This window comes from Mustela nigripes, chromosome 13 (assembly GCF_022355385.1).
Source record: "Mustela nigripes isolate SB6536 chromosome 13, MUSNIG.SB6536, whole genome shotgun sequence".
Taxonomy (NCBI): Eukaryota; Metazoa; Chordata; class Mammalia; order Carnivora; family Mustelidae; genus Mustela; species Mustela nigripes.
Window position 1 is genome coordinate 45473523 of NC_081569.1, and position 16308 is coordinate 45489830.

General features: G+C 53.6%; 1 protein-coding gene across 14 annotated transcripts in view; it reads right to left on the bottom strand.

The window, feature by feature from the left end:
- Window positions 1-16308, bottom strand: part of MEGF11 (multiple EGF like domains 11) — a 341793-nt gene that overhangs the window by 32918 nt on the left and 292567 nt on the right. For all 14 annotated transcript variants that reach the window (XM_059372309.1, XM_059372305.1, XM_059372312.1 and 11 more), the window contains exons 11-12: window positions 1646-1766; window positions 538-701 (exon numbers count right to left, since the gene is read on the bottom strand). In XM_059372309.1, coding sequence (XP_059228292.1) covers window positions 538-701; window positions 1646-1766 — 285 coding nt within the window. The remainder of the gene's footprint in view (window positions 1-537; window positions 702-1645; window positions 1767-16308) is intronic.

Below are 16308 nucleotides of genomic sequence, written 5' to 3' on the forward strand. Positions count from 1 at the left end.
GTCACCACTGAAAGACGAGAAAGAGGGTCAGAGAGGTGAAGGAACACATTCAAGGTCACAGAGTTAGGATGTGGCAAAGTCAGCATTGGAACCCAGGACTACAGGCCTCATTCAACAATATCACGTATTGGTTGGTTGAACTTATTTGTCTCTTAGATCAAGAATGGTGAGCAAGCCTATGTGGTTATCACTGAAGAGAGCTTGGTTTTGTCCTCTCATACCCTGGCCATAAAATGTGCGAGGAGTGGCCACTCTGCGGGACTGGTAAGGGCTGTCCTGTGGCACTGAGCTGGGAAGGATTCTGAGGTTGCCCCTGGGCTCCAGTCAGGGTGCCCAGGTCAGTTAATGACGTTGATCAAGCACTGCCAGGGGGAAGTGAGGCCAGGGCTCTACGCCTGCCAGACAACTGGCATTCTACACATGAAAGACCGGAATCCAAGGGTCCCACCCCCTGGGCCAGGGCTCCTCCCTGTACACCTCTGTGGCCAGACAGCCGACAGCTGCAGGGAGAGGGCAAGCCAGGACGCGGGCACTCACCGGGCAGGGCAGTTCGCAGGCGTCTCCGAGCCAGCCGGCGGTGCAGGAGCAGGAGCCATCTGTGGGGCTGCAGGCTGCCCCATTGGCACAGGCGCAGCTCTCGTTACAGTTCATGCCCCACGTCCCACTGGGACACGGTAGGGTGCAGTCCAGGCCTTGCCACCCTGAGGGGAGGGAAAGAGTCCGTCAGCTCTCTGTCGGGGCCCCGCATGGCTTTCTGCCTACTCCCCCATCTCGGTACCTTGCCCCCGAAATGGCCGTTTCTCTGCTCACCAGGTCAGAACACACATTCCACGTGGAGTCTGCTCTGAAACTCAGCAGGGTTATTAGGAGACCTCGGGTCAGCCCGCAGGATCTCACAGCTCGCCCTGCAGGTGCACAATCCCACCTAGAGCAGGGTACCCCTGAAGTGGGGAGGTCTAGCTCTGCCCAGGGTGGAATCAGGAGGCTTCTTTTAGGGCCCTTTGTTCTCAGGGTGGTCATCAGCCTGTTTGGTCTCAGATCCATTTCTCCCCGTCCCCGCCTCTGATCTGTGTCACAGGGGCTGCTCCTTGCAGGTGTGTATCCCCGGCTTCCCCGTCAGCCGGCTGCCAGGTGGGCTGCATTCACCAAGGGAGACCCGGCCCACAGACTGGAGGTGGGGAGCAGGAGAGACACGAGGTCCCTCCTCCTCTTTGTCGGCCTTGGGCAGGGCCTCTCCGATGGTGGTGGTGGCTGGGTCTCCCCTCTGCTCTGCCACTGTCACAAAGCTCCTCTATCCACGCCCCAGCTGCCTTCAGGTGGCCCTCACTCCCAAACTCCAGAACTCCACTTCCTCCACCTGTCCCTCCCACCCCAGGAGTATGGCTGCTCCTTCCCCCCACTTCTAATCTCTGGTTAGCTCACTTTCCCTCCTGTGCTCCCCCAGCTATTCCAACACCATTATAACTAATCCCCTCCATTACTGAACTCCCTGGCCGGGGTTTCCCTGGCTGGGACCTGATCTCTAAGCTCCCTGAACCTGCGTGTGGGGGGATAAGGCAGAAGCAGCCCAGACTCCTTAGCTGGCAGTCCACCTGGATGGTACGCACATCTGCGGGGGATGGGATTGGGCAAGAAGGCACATCACCTTCCTTGCAGGAGCAGGAGCCGTCCACGGGGGAGCAGGTGCCACCGTTGTCACAGCTACAGACAGATGAGCAGTTGGGGCCATAGGTCCCCGCAGCACACGGAACTGCACAGATCTCTCCCTAGAAGAGGAGGAGGTGAATTTTGGATCAGACGGTGTCCCACGCTGGGGGGCTATGGGAGCAGAATAATGCCATCCCCTCTAGCTCCCACAAAAAATATCGATGTTCTAATCCCTGGAACCTGTGAATATGGTACCTTGCATGGCAAAGAGGACTCTGCCTTTGTGTGATTAAGGACTCGAGATGGGGAGAATATTCTAGATTATGCAGGTGGGCCCAGTCTAATCACATGAGTCCTTGAAAGTGGAAGATGACTAAAGCCAGTGAGAGAGATACACCATAGGAAGTCCTCCACCAGCCTGTGCTGACCCTGAAGATGGCAAAAGGGGAACACTGCCAAGAAAGGTAGTGGCCTCTGAAAGGTAGTATCAACCCTCATTTTAGAGTCAGCAAGAACATTCAGATCTCGGTCTTACAACCCTGGGAACTGAATTCTGCCAACTTCCAGAATGAGCAGGAAGTGGATTCTCCCCTGGAACCTCCAGAAAGGACCACAGCTTACAGACCTTGACTTTAGTCTGATAAGACCCATACCTGACCTGTAGAATTGTAGGATATGAAATCTGTGTTGACCTATGCCACTGAGCTCATGGCAGTTTGTCACAGTGGTAATAAGAAACTAATACAGTGATTGTCCCCAGTCAGGGGAGGGGTCAGGCTTCTTGGCTAAAGCTCTAAGTGGGCAAAGCCCCCATGGAACTTACCCCCTGAGTCTGTGTCAGGTCCCGGCAGCACAGAATGCAACCCTTTGCCTCTCAATATTATTTGACTCTCACTGACAACCCCATGACACAGAAAGTAAGACTTTATCCCCACATACCTGAACCTCAGAGAAGTTAAATGTAGACAGTCATAGTTAGCGTCCACTGAACGCTTTCTTAATATCAGGCGCATGTGTACATCATCACTTTTAATCCTCACAAGACTCGCCGGAAATTAGTGCCTCAGTATTATTCCCATTTTATGGATAAAGCGATCCCATGGAGAACTTAGGTAACTCGGCCCAGGTCAGGGCACTAAGAACGGTTATCTCTACTGGCACCCGGGCTGGTGGCTTAGCCATTCTGTCACCAGTTGTCAGAAACCGGCTTGCCCAGAAAGCATTCTCCAAGGTGGAGATTAGTAAGCTCTTGAGAACGGCCCCCATGAGGGGCAAGGGAGGCAGGATGGGACAGGGGCTGAGGGGAACCTGCACCGAGGTGTGGTTACAACAGTGGCTTTTGCGGATCCGCCAGGAAGCTCTGAAGCTGGGATGGCCCTTGGAATCATCCAACCAGTGGAAAAGGAGAGGGGGGACCTTTCTACCCCCCCCCACCCAAGAACTGGTTATCTACTGCCCCAGGAAGGAGGCATGGTTTTGTATGAATCGGCCCCTCTGACTGAGGGCAGCTTCTGGAGGAGGACGCAGCTAGGAACCCCTGTTTCCTGAAGCTGGGAAAGGAGGGGTGCCTCAGGCCCAAAGCGTGAATGTCAGGGGCACACTATGGTGTCCACTACACCAGACCTCTGTGGGTAGGCGACTGGTTCCAGTGAAAGGTTCAGAGTGGGGGCAAGGGACGGAGCAGTGGGGACCAGGAATGGGACGTTAGGGGCCTTGAGGGGTAGGAGCATTCAGTTTACCAGAGAAGAGTGAGGTAAAGGCAGTCCAGGTGGGAAGAGTGTGACAAGAGTGCAGAGGAGTGGGAGAGCGGAGAATGCTCTCAGGGTGGCTGGGGGAGGAGTTTGTGTGGGTGGAGGTGAGGGAGATATTTAAAGGGGGGAGTTGGGAGCCTAGAATGCCAGGTAATGGGGTTCGGGCGTTCTTCCCTGAGCCCCCCAAGACATGCCTTCCCGACCTCAGGAGCCCACTTTGGGGCTGTCTGCTCTGTGTGGTCACTAGGAGTTGGAGTCCTTCCCCAGAAGGCTCCATGGTTTCCACTCTATTCTCTGCCAGTCCCTGGAAGGCCCTGACCAGCTAGAGTCTGTAGCACTCCCATTACCCAGAAAACTCTAATTTTCCCCAGACTATAAATAGCCCCTAGGAATGTATTTAAGCTCTGAGGGCCTTGGCCCACATGCAAATTGCATGCCCAGCTTATGAGTTTCTCTGCATCAATTTCCTTCCGAGGAGAGGGGTTTCTCTCCTGGTCTCCTTATTAGTGTCTCCAGCCCCATTCCTCCCAGGGGGTCTCCAGGGGCCTGTGAGCCCAGCTGCGGGTCTGCTGATGAGGCTCAGAGAGGACTCTCCATCCTGGCCCCGCTCCAAGGGACAAGATGCAGAGTGCCCAGCCTGGAATATCTGCCCCCATCCCGCAAATGCCACACCGGGGCACCATTTCCTCCCAGCGAAACCCATGCAGGGATACCGACTGCTTGAGGTCACCAGGCTGAGAGGACTTTCTCCTTCCCAGAGAAGGAAGCCGAGACTCAGTGACTTATCCAGAGCACCCCTGGGGCATTTGTAAGGAGAAAGAGGAAGGCAGGGAAGGAGGCCGAGCCCCATGGTTAGAGAAGGGACTCTGGGGTCATCCTGCATCCGCCACCTACTCACTGCATGACCTTGCACACTTTACTAAACCACTCTGGGACTCAGCTCCTGCATCCGTAAAATGCGAAAAATAACGTCCCTACCTTGCACGATTGTTGAGTTTTATCTGAAGTGGAGAGAACCGTGCCTGGCAGGCAGGAAGTGCTGCAAAAGCTATTATTACTGCAAAGAAATACCGCTTATGGAAGGAATGCACAAAACCCTGCAAGGTTTTGGCAGAAGGCAGCTCTGAAGGAGGGAGCCATCTTTCACTAGATGAACAACGCTGGGCCCTGGGCAGTGGAGGAGGGCTGGTGCTCTCTGGGAGCAGGAATCCTAGCTTTGTGCCCCCAGGTTCACCTTCTGCTACCTCCTACAGACTGGTGCCCAGGTTCCCCTCCTCACAGCTGGAACAGGCACACACCAGGGGCCCGGTCTTGGGGGACAGAATAACTGCTCACTGAGAGGCTACTGTGTGCCAGGAGCTCCTCCAAACACTTTCCATTTGATAGCTCCCAATAGCAAAAAGTCCAAATAGGGAATCGAGCAGTTTCTAAGGTGAAGGGTTTTGAGTGTGCCACAGCTAACTCCCAGCACTCCCCTTCTTCCACCCTGCTGTCCTGTCCACCCTCCTACCTGGTTCGAGCTCCTCAAGGAGCACCAGTACTGATAGGTAAACTCCTCATCCAATTCCCTACTTCTGGCCACTGAGCTGAGTGTCAGGCCTTGTCTGCAGCTGATTGGCTGTCTCCGGTGACTGACATTCACAGCAAGCCAATAGCCAGCCTCACTTATCAGATTTAGACTACCAGCTCTGCACACCTCCAGGAATCCCCTGGCCCAGCTGGAGTGATTCCCAAGGTGCCCTAAGTACCCGCTCCCAACACACAAGCCATCCTCTCACCCGCACACCTCCCCAGATTGGGGAACCACTAGCAGGCTTTAATCATGATGGCTTGTGAGGCATCTGAGTCTACACAGTTAGTATTTGTGTCTACACATGCTTAGGTAGTCAGTGTATACACCTAAGAGAGTGTATGTGTGCACGTGTGCAGGTATACATGTATGCATATGTGTGTGGGTCTGGGGGTATCTGTTTACCTGCCTGGGTGGATTTGAGTAGAAATTTGTGACTCCTTCCTCATCTTCCCCACTCCCCTGACCCCAGCTGTATTCCCTCCCCAGTCCTGCCCTGATAGGAATGGGTGCATACATAGTCACTCCCGACTGAGCACACTGGGGGGTCCTGATTGGCTCCTGTGCCTGCCTCTGCCCTGGGCTGGGAGCTCAGGGAGACAGGGATCTGGTTTTATTCATGTCGAGATTCTCAGGGCTTGAGACCTTGCTGGTACGTAATGGGCCCTCAATAAATGTTGTTGAATCGAAATGAGACGTTTGTGCGTACATGCTGGCTTCTGTGGACAACCAGAAGGCCTGGGCACTTTCCATATGCTTTCTCTCTCCTGCCAGGCAATTCAACAAATGTTTGCTGCATGGGGCCATCCCTGAGCCAGCTCTGGTAGTGGGTTCCAGGGGCACCCAGGATTCTGACACTCTCTGCCCTGGGGCAGGTCCCAGGCAGTATCCACACAAGCACACGCTTGCCTGCGTCCAGATGTGTCTGAGCTGTCCACAGATTTGCTGTCTCCTCCCTTAGTTAGACTAGAAGTTTCATGAGAACAGGGATCTTACCTGTCTGGGTTAGCTCAGTACAGGCACAGAGCACTGGTATTCTACAGTGTAGCACACATGGCTGAGGGGCCCCGGCCGGCCCAGATTCCATGGCTCCCGTCACACATAGGAAGCGGAATAGTCTGGTCTAAGGCTCAATCCCATGCTACCACACTGACCCTGGGCCTCTCTGGGGGCCTCTTGTGAAAAGGGAAAGCCAGGCCAGATCCTGCCACTGTCTGCCCAAACCCTGCCTGGCCAGGCTGAGCAGGAGAAGCCCAGGTGGAAAATTAACTTGCTGGCCTCCAGGGCATCTGCTCAAGGAGACAACACCCTCTGAGCTGAACAGGATGGCAGAGATGATCAAGCCCAGGGCCTGTGTGAAAAGAAGACTATAAGCCAGAGGGCCATGAACTGAGATCCGCAGGCCAGTCCTCCTTTGGGGACGGGCTTCGGGACCACACCCTGTCTGCTCCCCGCCCCCCAGCCCTGGCCCAGACCAGCCCTGAATTCACATCTATTGATCTTTTCACAATCCTGGGAAAAGGACAGGACAAGAGCCCGGCTTGTGAGCTCACATCAGAGGTGAAGTTGGGGAGTTTGCATCTGGCGCCCCCCCGCCCCCGCCGTGCCTCACATAGCTTAGCACTGGCACCCTAACTCCTTCGGCAAGGAGCGCCTCAGGCCCTGTACCAAGTCTTTTCCCCAAGATCCCCATCCAGCACATCACTCATTGCTGTGAAGACAGGGTTCCTTTCTGATGGACTTGGGTTCATGCCGCACAATACACAGACCTTGGTTTCCTATTTGATTATATGCGGTTATTAAAATCAATTTGTCTCCCCAACTTTTTACCACCAAGGACCCCTGTGAGCATCTACCCTCTACAAAGCCCTCTCAGTCTGAAAGACGCTGCTGATACTTTGTGCTGGGGTCTACGGCCAGTCACGTAGCGAACAGGTACAATTTGGCAGTGAACACATACCGTGTGACTCTGGTGGCAGCATCTTGTCCACCAACCATGACCTAGAAATCCCAGTGATGTCACCTACAACCAATCAGAGCTTCTGATGAACATGCGCTCACCTGAACTGTCACAGAGAGTTAATTTAATTCTAATTAAAAGCAAAAGAAAAACCTTGGTGTTTGAGTTTGCTTCATCCCAGGTGATGGAAGGCTGCCTGCCGGCTCTGGGAAATGTCCAAAACCTCTCTTGCCCACCTGCTACAGCCTTTTTGCAAGGCACTAGCTGGGAACCACTGGCTGGGTTGTCTCTAAGGGCCCTCCAGTTTGGACTCTCTGAACATTTTCTCGCCTGCAGGAGGGGTTTCAGCCCGAAGAAGGGAAGAACAATAGAAATGGAGGCACAGGGTTGGGGAGTCCCCGTGGGGCTCTACCAATCACACCAGCTAGGTGACCACCTCCTCTGCTAATGCATGGCCTGGGCCTGCCCACATACCATCCATAACATGAGTGGGGCGGGGGGAACAGCCCATTATACTAGAGCTGGAAGGACTTTGAGAATCACTTGCTCCAGGTGCCTTGTTTTAGAGGTAAGGAAACTGAGGCTAAGAGAGGGGAAGTGTCTTGCCCAAGGCCATACGGCCAATGCCAAGCAGGGAGGAGCTTGGAACCTGAATCTCTTGGCTCTCATTTCAAGCACGGGGTCTTAACAGCCTAGCTGGACTCAAACTCTCAGAGAGCCTATGCTGCCCCTGTTCATACGGACGGACAGCACACTCACCACCAAAGCATACAACGCCCACGAGACTTGGCCCTGACCTTGAGGAAGGGCTGCCTGCTGAAGCCCAGATGCTTTGGGCCTTTCTCAGCACCCGGAAGTTGATGCCCGAGTATCCTTACATCCCTCACAGAGCTCACACCCTGCAGCCCCTGGAAGAGAGGAGCCCTCACTCAGGGAGGGGTTCCCCAGGTTCCAACTTCTGCTAGAGGAAAGCCTACCAGTCCTGCTCAGCGTCTCCACTCTGTGAATGGACGATGGATGTGAGCGCTTCTTCCCATCCAAAGGCCCGTTAATTATAGATGCAGCATTGGCTATTAACATCTTGAACTTGATTTGAAAGAGCTACTGCCAGAATGGAACCCCTGGAGCTGGTCCTGCTAAAGAGATGCAAATCTCCCCCACCCGTCCACCTGCCTTACTGCATGACATGGCAGCAGAGGCCCAGACCCCAGTGGGTAATGAGCTATATGTTCTATTAAATTTGTTTCAAATGCTATTTATTGAATTTTCTCCCCTGCAATATGCTGCTTTGTAGTTTGGCCCTGTTTGGGAAAATTAATCAGCAGCTGGGCTTCTTGTGTGGACCATCCATTTTCCTTGCAAGGGGCCAGAGGTTAATGAGTAGTTTTTGAAGTGGGAGGAGGAGGGGGATGGGAGGTGGTGGACCCTCCCTCTCACAAAAGAAGGAGGCAATGTTGCAAGTTCCTTCCTGGGTCCCCCTTAAATATGTGGGTAGGAGGCAGGGTGAACAGAGTGGAACTGGATTCTCTAGATCCAGGCTGGGCTGGCGGGCATCTCCTGCCAGCCTATGGGAGCTAGACAGAAAGGACTCTGGAACAGCCAGCCAGGGAAGCCACCCTGCCCCACCTGTCTTCTTGTTGGACAAGTATGGACGGCTTAGGTAAGAGAGGGCCCTGCACCTCGGGTCAGAATATGTGGTATAAGCGAGGCTTACACGTGGGTGTAAGCGAGCACTGGCTCATGGTGATGAGGCCTCATGCATCCCATCCATTTAGCTCACAGACCTTTACTGGCTGCTCCTGTTCCTCTCTCCTCTACTAACCCTGGAGGTTCAGGCTGATCTTGGGTGTCCAACCTCATGTCCCTACCAGCCACGCACACGCGAACTATTCTTTACAAAGCCCCCTCCACGCAGGGCTCCACTCCTTGCCAAGCAGAGTGCCAGCCCTGGGCTGCTAGCTCTCCCCCTGCCCACCCTTCTCGGTGATCCCCACTCCCAGCTCCCAGGCTCAGGCAGTGCGAGTCCCAGAGAGAGAGCCTCATTTATGATTTTCCGGGGAGGAAGAATGACACATGGTCCACAAGGCAGAGAGAGAACAGCTTGGACCGAACGCCAACTGCAGAGGCCTCTCCAAAGCAGAGAAACCTCACTGGACCTAATTAGCGTGCCACTGATAAAGCAGCAACTGACAGCGGATGCATGTTGGGGAAAAGAAACTCTGCATAAGGCATGAAGAGCAGAGGGTCAGAGAGATGAGAGGGAGAGAAGGCTAGAAGCCACTCGTCACATCCATTCCCACCCCCTCCTCCCCAAGCTGAGGGTGGAATGCCCAGGGTCATTCTGTCTGGCTCCCAAGGGGGAATGGGTGGAAGAGGGCTGAAGATTAGGCCTGGAAGCCATCTCTTTTTGACCATCCTAAATGAACTGGCTGTCAGCCTTGAGAAGCTACCATCCAGATCAAGACCCCAGGACGATAGGCGTAAATCCTCTCTCCAACCTGCTCTGCACCACCTGCAGTGCATGTATGCATTTAGTATATGTGGAACCCGCATGTACTGTTCATGTGACATGCATCATGAGTGTATACTACTGCTCATGCACACGCGTACACACGCACACATGCACACGTGCACACACACACACACAGTTCTCACCAGAAACAGGATGCAGAACATCTGAAGTAGGGAGGTGGCCCTCTCGTGCCAGTGTCACCTTGTGCTCCAGTCCCACTCCGTGTTCTGCAAACCCTCTCCTCTGTGCTCATGAGCATCTCCCCTAATGCCCCACAGTAGGCTCTCCCAGCAGGGAAGAAGCAGGGTTTTCCTGGCACTTTTTGAAACCACTAAGGAAATCGTGAAACCCTGTTTAGAGCGATTGGGGCTGTAGGCCATCCATGCTTGCCCAGGACCTCTTGAAGATTTGGTTCAGCCTTGGCAGGGGAGCCTTTTCCTGTCCTCGGAAGGCCGATGGCAGAGACCCTGATCCTCTATGGCCGGAATCCTCCCCACCCCCAGTCCCTCAGGGAGCACATGAGCTGGCCTGGGTGCAGGGGGCAGGGCAGGGAGAGGGGGATGAGGCCTAGAGTGGGGAGAGTGAAGCTGCCTTAGGAGGTGAGACTTACAGAGGCTGAGGCCCTCCGTGTGTGCCATGCTGATAGCGTGCCTGGTCACCAGCAGTGGTGTCACCATTGTCTTCACTGTACCCAGTGCCCTTTCAGAGGGTATGTGTTATCTGCTGGTTGCTGGCACCCGCCCCAGGCTCATGCACGCTCACATGGCCTGTTATTCTACCATCTTAGCTTTATTCCTTTAAGTTCTAAAGGCCTTCGGGCTTTAGGGGTCTCCTGACATAAGATACAAATGCCCCTTAAGACTGATCACCGGAAGCCCCTGGTAGCCATTTCTGCCTCCACCAGCAAGACATCGAACACCTAACGTATAGGAAGCCACTTAGTATAGGGTGTGGCATACGAGAGGTGCTCAGGACATTGGGGTCCCCAGCATTGCTTAAGTCAATCTGTTAGGATCTACTGGAGCGCTGTGGCTGAGGAGCCAAGGTGGGACAGGAGCCTGGAAGTCAGACCGGCCCAGCCAGAAAGGACTCGAGGGCCAGACTTCACCCTTTGCCCTAAAGGCAAAGGTGGGTCTGAGAGGAAGTAAGTGACCCAAGGTTCCAGCCTGTTTTAGGAAGCCCCTCCCTGGAAGGTAGGAATCTAGACCACTTCTTTCTTGTTAAGAGAGGCTGAGAACCCAGACTCAGGGAAATGCAGTGGCTTAATGATTGTGGGGTCAGTCATTAAAGAAAAAGTCTAGAACTGACTACAAAAAAAGCCCAGCAGTTGAGACCTGAGAGGCTTTTCCTGGGGAACAGAAGTGGAGTGGAGGAGAAGAGGCTGCCCCTGCGGCCCACAGCAACTCCCCTCACATCCTCCAAGCACAGCTTCTCTGCATCCTTCTAAAGCTGGTGCCCTAGGGGTTTTTCAGTCTCTCTGAGGTTTCTCAGCCAACTTCTCATAGAATGCTTCATGACACAGAATGTGGGCCTGGAACATGCTCCCCCCTTAAGACCCTGAGGCCTCGGTGGGGCAGGTTTGAAGGGACCTTAGAGCAGATCTGGCCTCCCTGGAGGAAGGGATGGGGTGGTTTCCAGACTGGGGCAGGGCCTGTCTGGAGCTGCAGGCCAGGGAAAAGAGGGGAGCAAGGCCTCAGAGGGAGATGGGACAGGAGTGGCCCGTCCTGGCAGCATCTGCCTGGCGTCTGGCTCAGCACCGGGCTGGACATGGGCAAGGCCAAGACTCTGAGCTGTGTTAACCATTCTGAGCCTGTTTCCTTGTGTATGACATGGCGGCAGTGCCACCTCACCCCATGAGAGCACATGAGAACACCGTAGGAGAACACCATAGGAGAACACCGTAGGAGAACACATGAGATGACGGCTAGGCAGTGGCAGAACTGATGAGGGAACAGAAGGCAAGCTGAGGACAAAGCAGAGGCTGACCCCTCCCCCCACCATGGGACATATGTGACATTCCTCAGGCACTCCTGGCTGCCCTAAAGGAAAAACAAATAGTGAACTTGTAGAGATCACAATCCTGCAAGACCTGAGTCTCCCTCGGTTTACAAATGTCCTAGTGATTTCCAAGGAAGAGGATTTCTTATTATAGACTAACTTCCAAAGACCCATAACTCCGTTCTTGAAGCCCTAACATCACCTTCCCCTGCATAAAATTGAGGGAGGCTGAGGCACAGGGAAATGTAAGTAAAGTTAAATTTCTTCTAAACCTAAAGCTCATTGACAAGGATGGGTGATAGCAGGACTGTGACATTCCTCCAGGAAGCTCTCAACTATCTTACTGTTAAGGCCTTACTGAAAGGAGAAACAACCTTAACTTGACAAATGGCAAGGCCTTAGATATCCTGTAGGTCCTCTCAGCATATGAAAGTCCTTGCAAACCCTCCCTTTTCCTAACCTCCCCCTTTGTGGCAGTATATAACCAGCCAACCCTCACAACCCTAGGCCTGCAGCTCTTTCTGCCCAAACGTCCTGCCCTTGTGCTCCAATAAGCCGCCATTTTGCACCAAAGACGCCTCAAGAATTCTGGGTCATCGGCTGTGAACTCTACCCCACTGAATCTCACTTACGTTCTAAAACTCCATTAGAACTGCCATGCGGACGGGGGTCCTGGTGGGGACTGGGCCCTCCAGCCACACCACCACCGGGCAAGCTGACCCTTCCCCTGAAATACATGATGGATGCCTGATCATGCTCCTGTTTGAGGCTACTTTCAATTTTGGCTCTCTTGGCTAGAGCACCCCCATGCTCATGGTTAAGGATTTATCCTGGAGGAGGGGGCTAGGGAGCCAGCAAGGATCCTTTGGGATTTGCCCACAGAAAAAGCAGGGCATAGAGGTTCCAAGGGGACCTTGGGCATTTTGATTTTTTCCAGTTTTAACGGGGGATAACTGACAAACTTGGGGCAAGTTATTAACCTCTCTGTGCCTCAGTTTTCCTATCTATAAAATGGGGATGTAGAACTTTCCTCCAAGGGCAGTGCTGAAGATTAAATAAGTTGACTCACGTAAACTTCTCAGAACAGGCCTGGCCCTGAGGAAGTGCCGTAATGCTTTAGGCATTTTGATTATTACACATGGTTCCCAAGAGCCTTGGCCACAGCAGAGGTGAGGAGAGATACTGAGAGTTTCCTGCACTGGGCCATGTTCGTGATGCCTGCCCTGTTTCCCCTCACCCAGTTGGTGAGCTTCAAAGTTGGGTTCCCCCAGCTCAAAGCCCATGCTCTCCCCACTGAGCCCAGAAGCCTCTACCTAAGAACTGTGGGGAGAAATGGGAACCCGCAACTACCAAGCACGTACTATATGCTGAGTTCTCAGACAATGACATCCCCCTCTCCACATAAGAGGTATGGAGGTCAAGTGCAGCACTGTTTTGTCATGCCCCTGCTCAGGGGCTCCCTCTTGCCTGCTGAATTCAGCACAGGACCCCACTCTGGCACACAAGGCCCTGCCTGCTCTGCTCCTTCTCTCTCCCTCACATTCCCTCCAGCCTCATCTGGGGCACCTGGGCCTGAAGGCTGGAGTGCCCCTTCCTAGCTCCCCTGTGCCAGTCTTAGGAATTCACACCCTTCCTCAGAACTCTGAGGATAGGGTACAATTATTTAGTTTTTGGAAAAATATTTTTGAGGGTTTTTGTGTGTGTGTGTGTGTGTGTGTGTGTGTGTGTGTGTGCGCGCGTGCGTGTGTGTGTGCATTTACCCCCATTATTAGTTTCCTATTAGCTAACCCCACCGTGAAGTAATTTATTCGTGGCCTTTTTCTGCAACATCTTTCATTACCCAGACCAATCACATCTTCTGGCAGGAATCCCTTCCCCTCCCGGGGTGCATAATTACTCCCACAGATGGGATTATTGGTGCTAATGACTAAGTGGGGAGATGGCTAGGCGGGATCTTGGAGCTGGAGGGCAGGGGCAGCTGGAGGGGAGTGGGTTCATCCTTTATTCCAGACCTGCCAGCTTGGCGAGGGGGGTCAGTCTGCGGGCCTAGGGCCCATTGCTCCCCCTCAAGCCTCCACATGCACACACCTTAGCCCTTCTTCCAGTTCTTCCCAGAAGTGTTTCATTTCAGCTTTACATCCGCCCCAGAAGGCAGGGAACACCTATCTTTATAGAGGATGAAGTTAAGGCACAGAGAGGTGAGGTGACTTGGTCAAATAACAAGGTGGCGACAGAGGCAGGGTTGGAGCCCAGTTCGGCCTCCTGGCTGGCCTTCTCCTCAGTACTGACCTCCCCTCCCCACACAGCCATCCTGAGGCAAGCAGGGCCTTGGAGCCATAAGTCTTGGGTTCGAGGCCCAGCTTGATGTCTTCACAAATCATGATACCCTGGACAAGACTTTAACCGCTCTGAACTTCGGTTTCCTAGTTTCCTCGTCTGTGCCATAAAGCTAACGATTCTCACCCTGCTTTCCTCATGTGAGAGCTGTGAGCCTAACAAGCCCAGGTGTGAGGTGGCCGGGTAAAGCTGAGACGGGCCACCCCAAAGCAGGGAGGGAGACTGAGGGTCCCAGCCGACCTCTCCTCAAAGACAAAGCAAGGGAGGGCACTAGGCTCCCACTGAGAAATGAGATTGCGGGGACTGTCCCCTTCCTCAGAAAAGCCCTGAGAGTGTCTTCAAGCTGCTTATTTCCTACAGACCCACAACCCTCTCCTTTCCAGATGGTTTAGGTTTGTGGCTCAAACTGCAGGCTCTGGGTTCAGACAGGTGCAGGCTCAGCTCCTGGTGGCCACTTGCCAACCAGGGAAGGGCACTTCATCTTTCTGAGCCCAGGTTTCCTCATCTGCAAACTGAGGATCCTGACAGCCCAAACCTGCAGGGCGGTTGTGAGGATTACACAAAGTAACAAAGAGGAGGGGCCCTGCCACAGTCCCCCCGTGCTCCAAGGGTGGGCTTTCACACCCTGCTTGTCAGCTTCCTCCAGACCCTTCAGGTCAGCTCCTCTGATGATGGCCCAGCCCCACCCTCCTGAATCTGTGGGGTGGTGGACCCTGGAGTTGACAGAGGCAGAAATCCCATCGACTCCAGAGACTTGGACAAAAAGAACACGGCAGCAGCTCTAAGCATGGATGCCTCAGCTCCCACACTCTCTTCTGCCTGCCTGCAGAGAGCTCCAGGCTCCAGGCCTGGACCAGAGCCCCAGCTCCAGACCCCAATAACAAGGGCACTGTTAAAGACGTGAGGAGCATGGCAGCGAGAGGATGGCGTGACATGGCGGTATTATGTTTCTGGAACAGAAGAGTCAGCAGTTTTCCCTAATAAAGCCACAAACCACGGGGTCCCAGAGCGGGAAGGCTGGACTCTGCCTTAGTGACATAAACCCAATTTTCCTTACTTTGCTCTGTGGATTAATTGCCAACATGATTTAACACTCTGGTGACCGTTCCCCCAGCCCCATCCCTCTCTGCCCTGGGAAAAATCCATAGATATCTGCTCTGGGGATAGCAAACTCAGGAGAAGAAGGTACTCAGAGAGGCTGAGTACATCACCCAAGTACACACATCTGAGGGACAGACATGGGATTCCAATCCAGGCTGGTCTGACCGCAAAGTCCATGCCTTTGACCTCTTGTGCACCATCCCTACCCAACTCTGCCAAGGACCTCCACAATCATTTATTGAGCATTTGCTACATGCCAGCCTTGGCTTGAAACATTGTATATATTTACCTAGTTCAATCTTAAGAACCCTAGAACACGGTACTGTTATTTACCCCATTTTGTAGATGAACAACCAAGGTTTGAGAAGCATAAGTAACTGGGCCAAGGCCACCCGGCAGGCGAGGACATAGGATAGGAGTGCTGGAGTGGGGCACGTATGTGTATTTGTATTTTTCAATCACTTCTGCTCGTTTGCACTACTGGTGCTGCTCTGTTCACACGGGCAGGGCAGCTGGAGGGTGAATTCCTCATCTCTAGTGCAGCAGCCAGAAAATCTTTTATTATAATTAGAAAGCTAGTCAATGGCAGGAGGCGGGGACAGGGCATGGAAAGCGTAGGGCTACTAGCCTGCAGACCTCGGGTCTGAAAAAGAACAAAACAATCAGAACAGGAAACACACACATTCTATACATGACGCCTGGCTGTACTTCCCCAGTGCCCGTTTCTCTTCTGGCCCCGCAGCTGTCCTCCCTCCTGACTTCTAGGCACGCATTTTGTCCAGCTCTGGGGTGGGGGTTGGGGGAGAGTGACATCTTAAAGGATGTCAGAAACCTTGGAGGAAAATTCAATCACTATTTCACTGATCTGGATTTTCATAACTCTCACCCTTGTCCTGCCTTCTCTGGCCCGACCGGCTGAGGTTTGCGACTGACCTACCGACAGCAGAGAGGAAAGGGAGAAAAATGTGGAAACGAGTTTGTTCACTGGGTGATGGAGTGCCCGCTCCCCTCGCCAGCACGCAGGGTTCAATAACAGCAGACAGGGCTTCAAAAAATTGCAGCATAAATAGATGAGCCCTTTAAGGTAATAGAAATTCTGTCATCCAGGGGAGAAATATAGGCCCCGATTCCCATGGGTGGGGACACCGAGCTTCTCTCTCCCGCCTCCCAGGCTCGCCGTACCCATTGTAGCCAGAGCCGAAAGGGAGCATCTGTGCTGAGCAATGGCCACAGGGTCCCTTATCTCCCAGCCACACGGTTCTACGCAGGGAGGAGGTCCCGGAAATCCAGGCTCTGCTGCTCTGGCGACCTCACAGGCCATTTGCTGCAGGTGCCAAGGTGGCAGCAATTAGTCCGAGAGCAGCCGAGGACGCTCCATCAGCCTGGACACCTAGGTGTGGCCTTAATTAAGGAAAGCTGGTCAGCAGAGGCG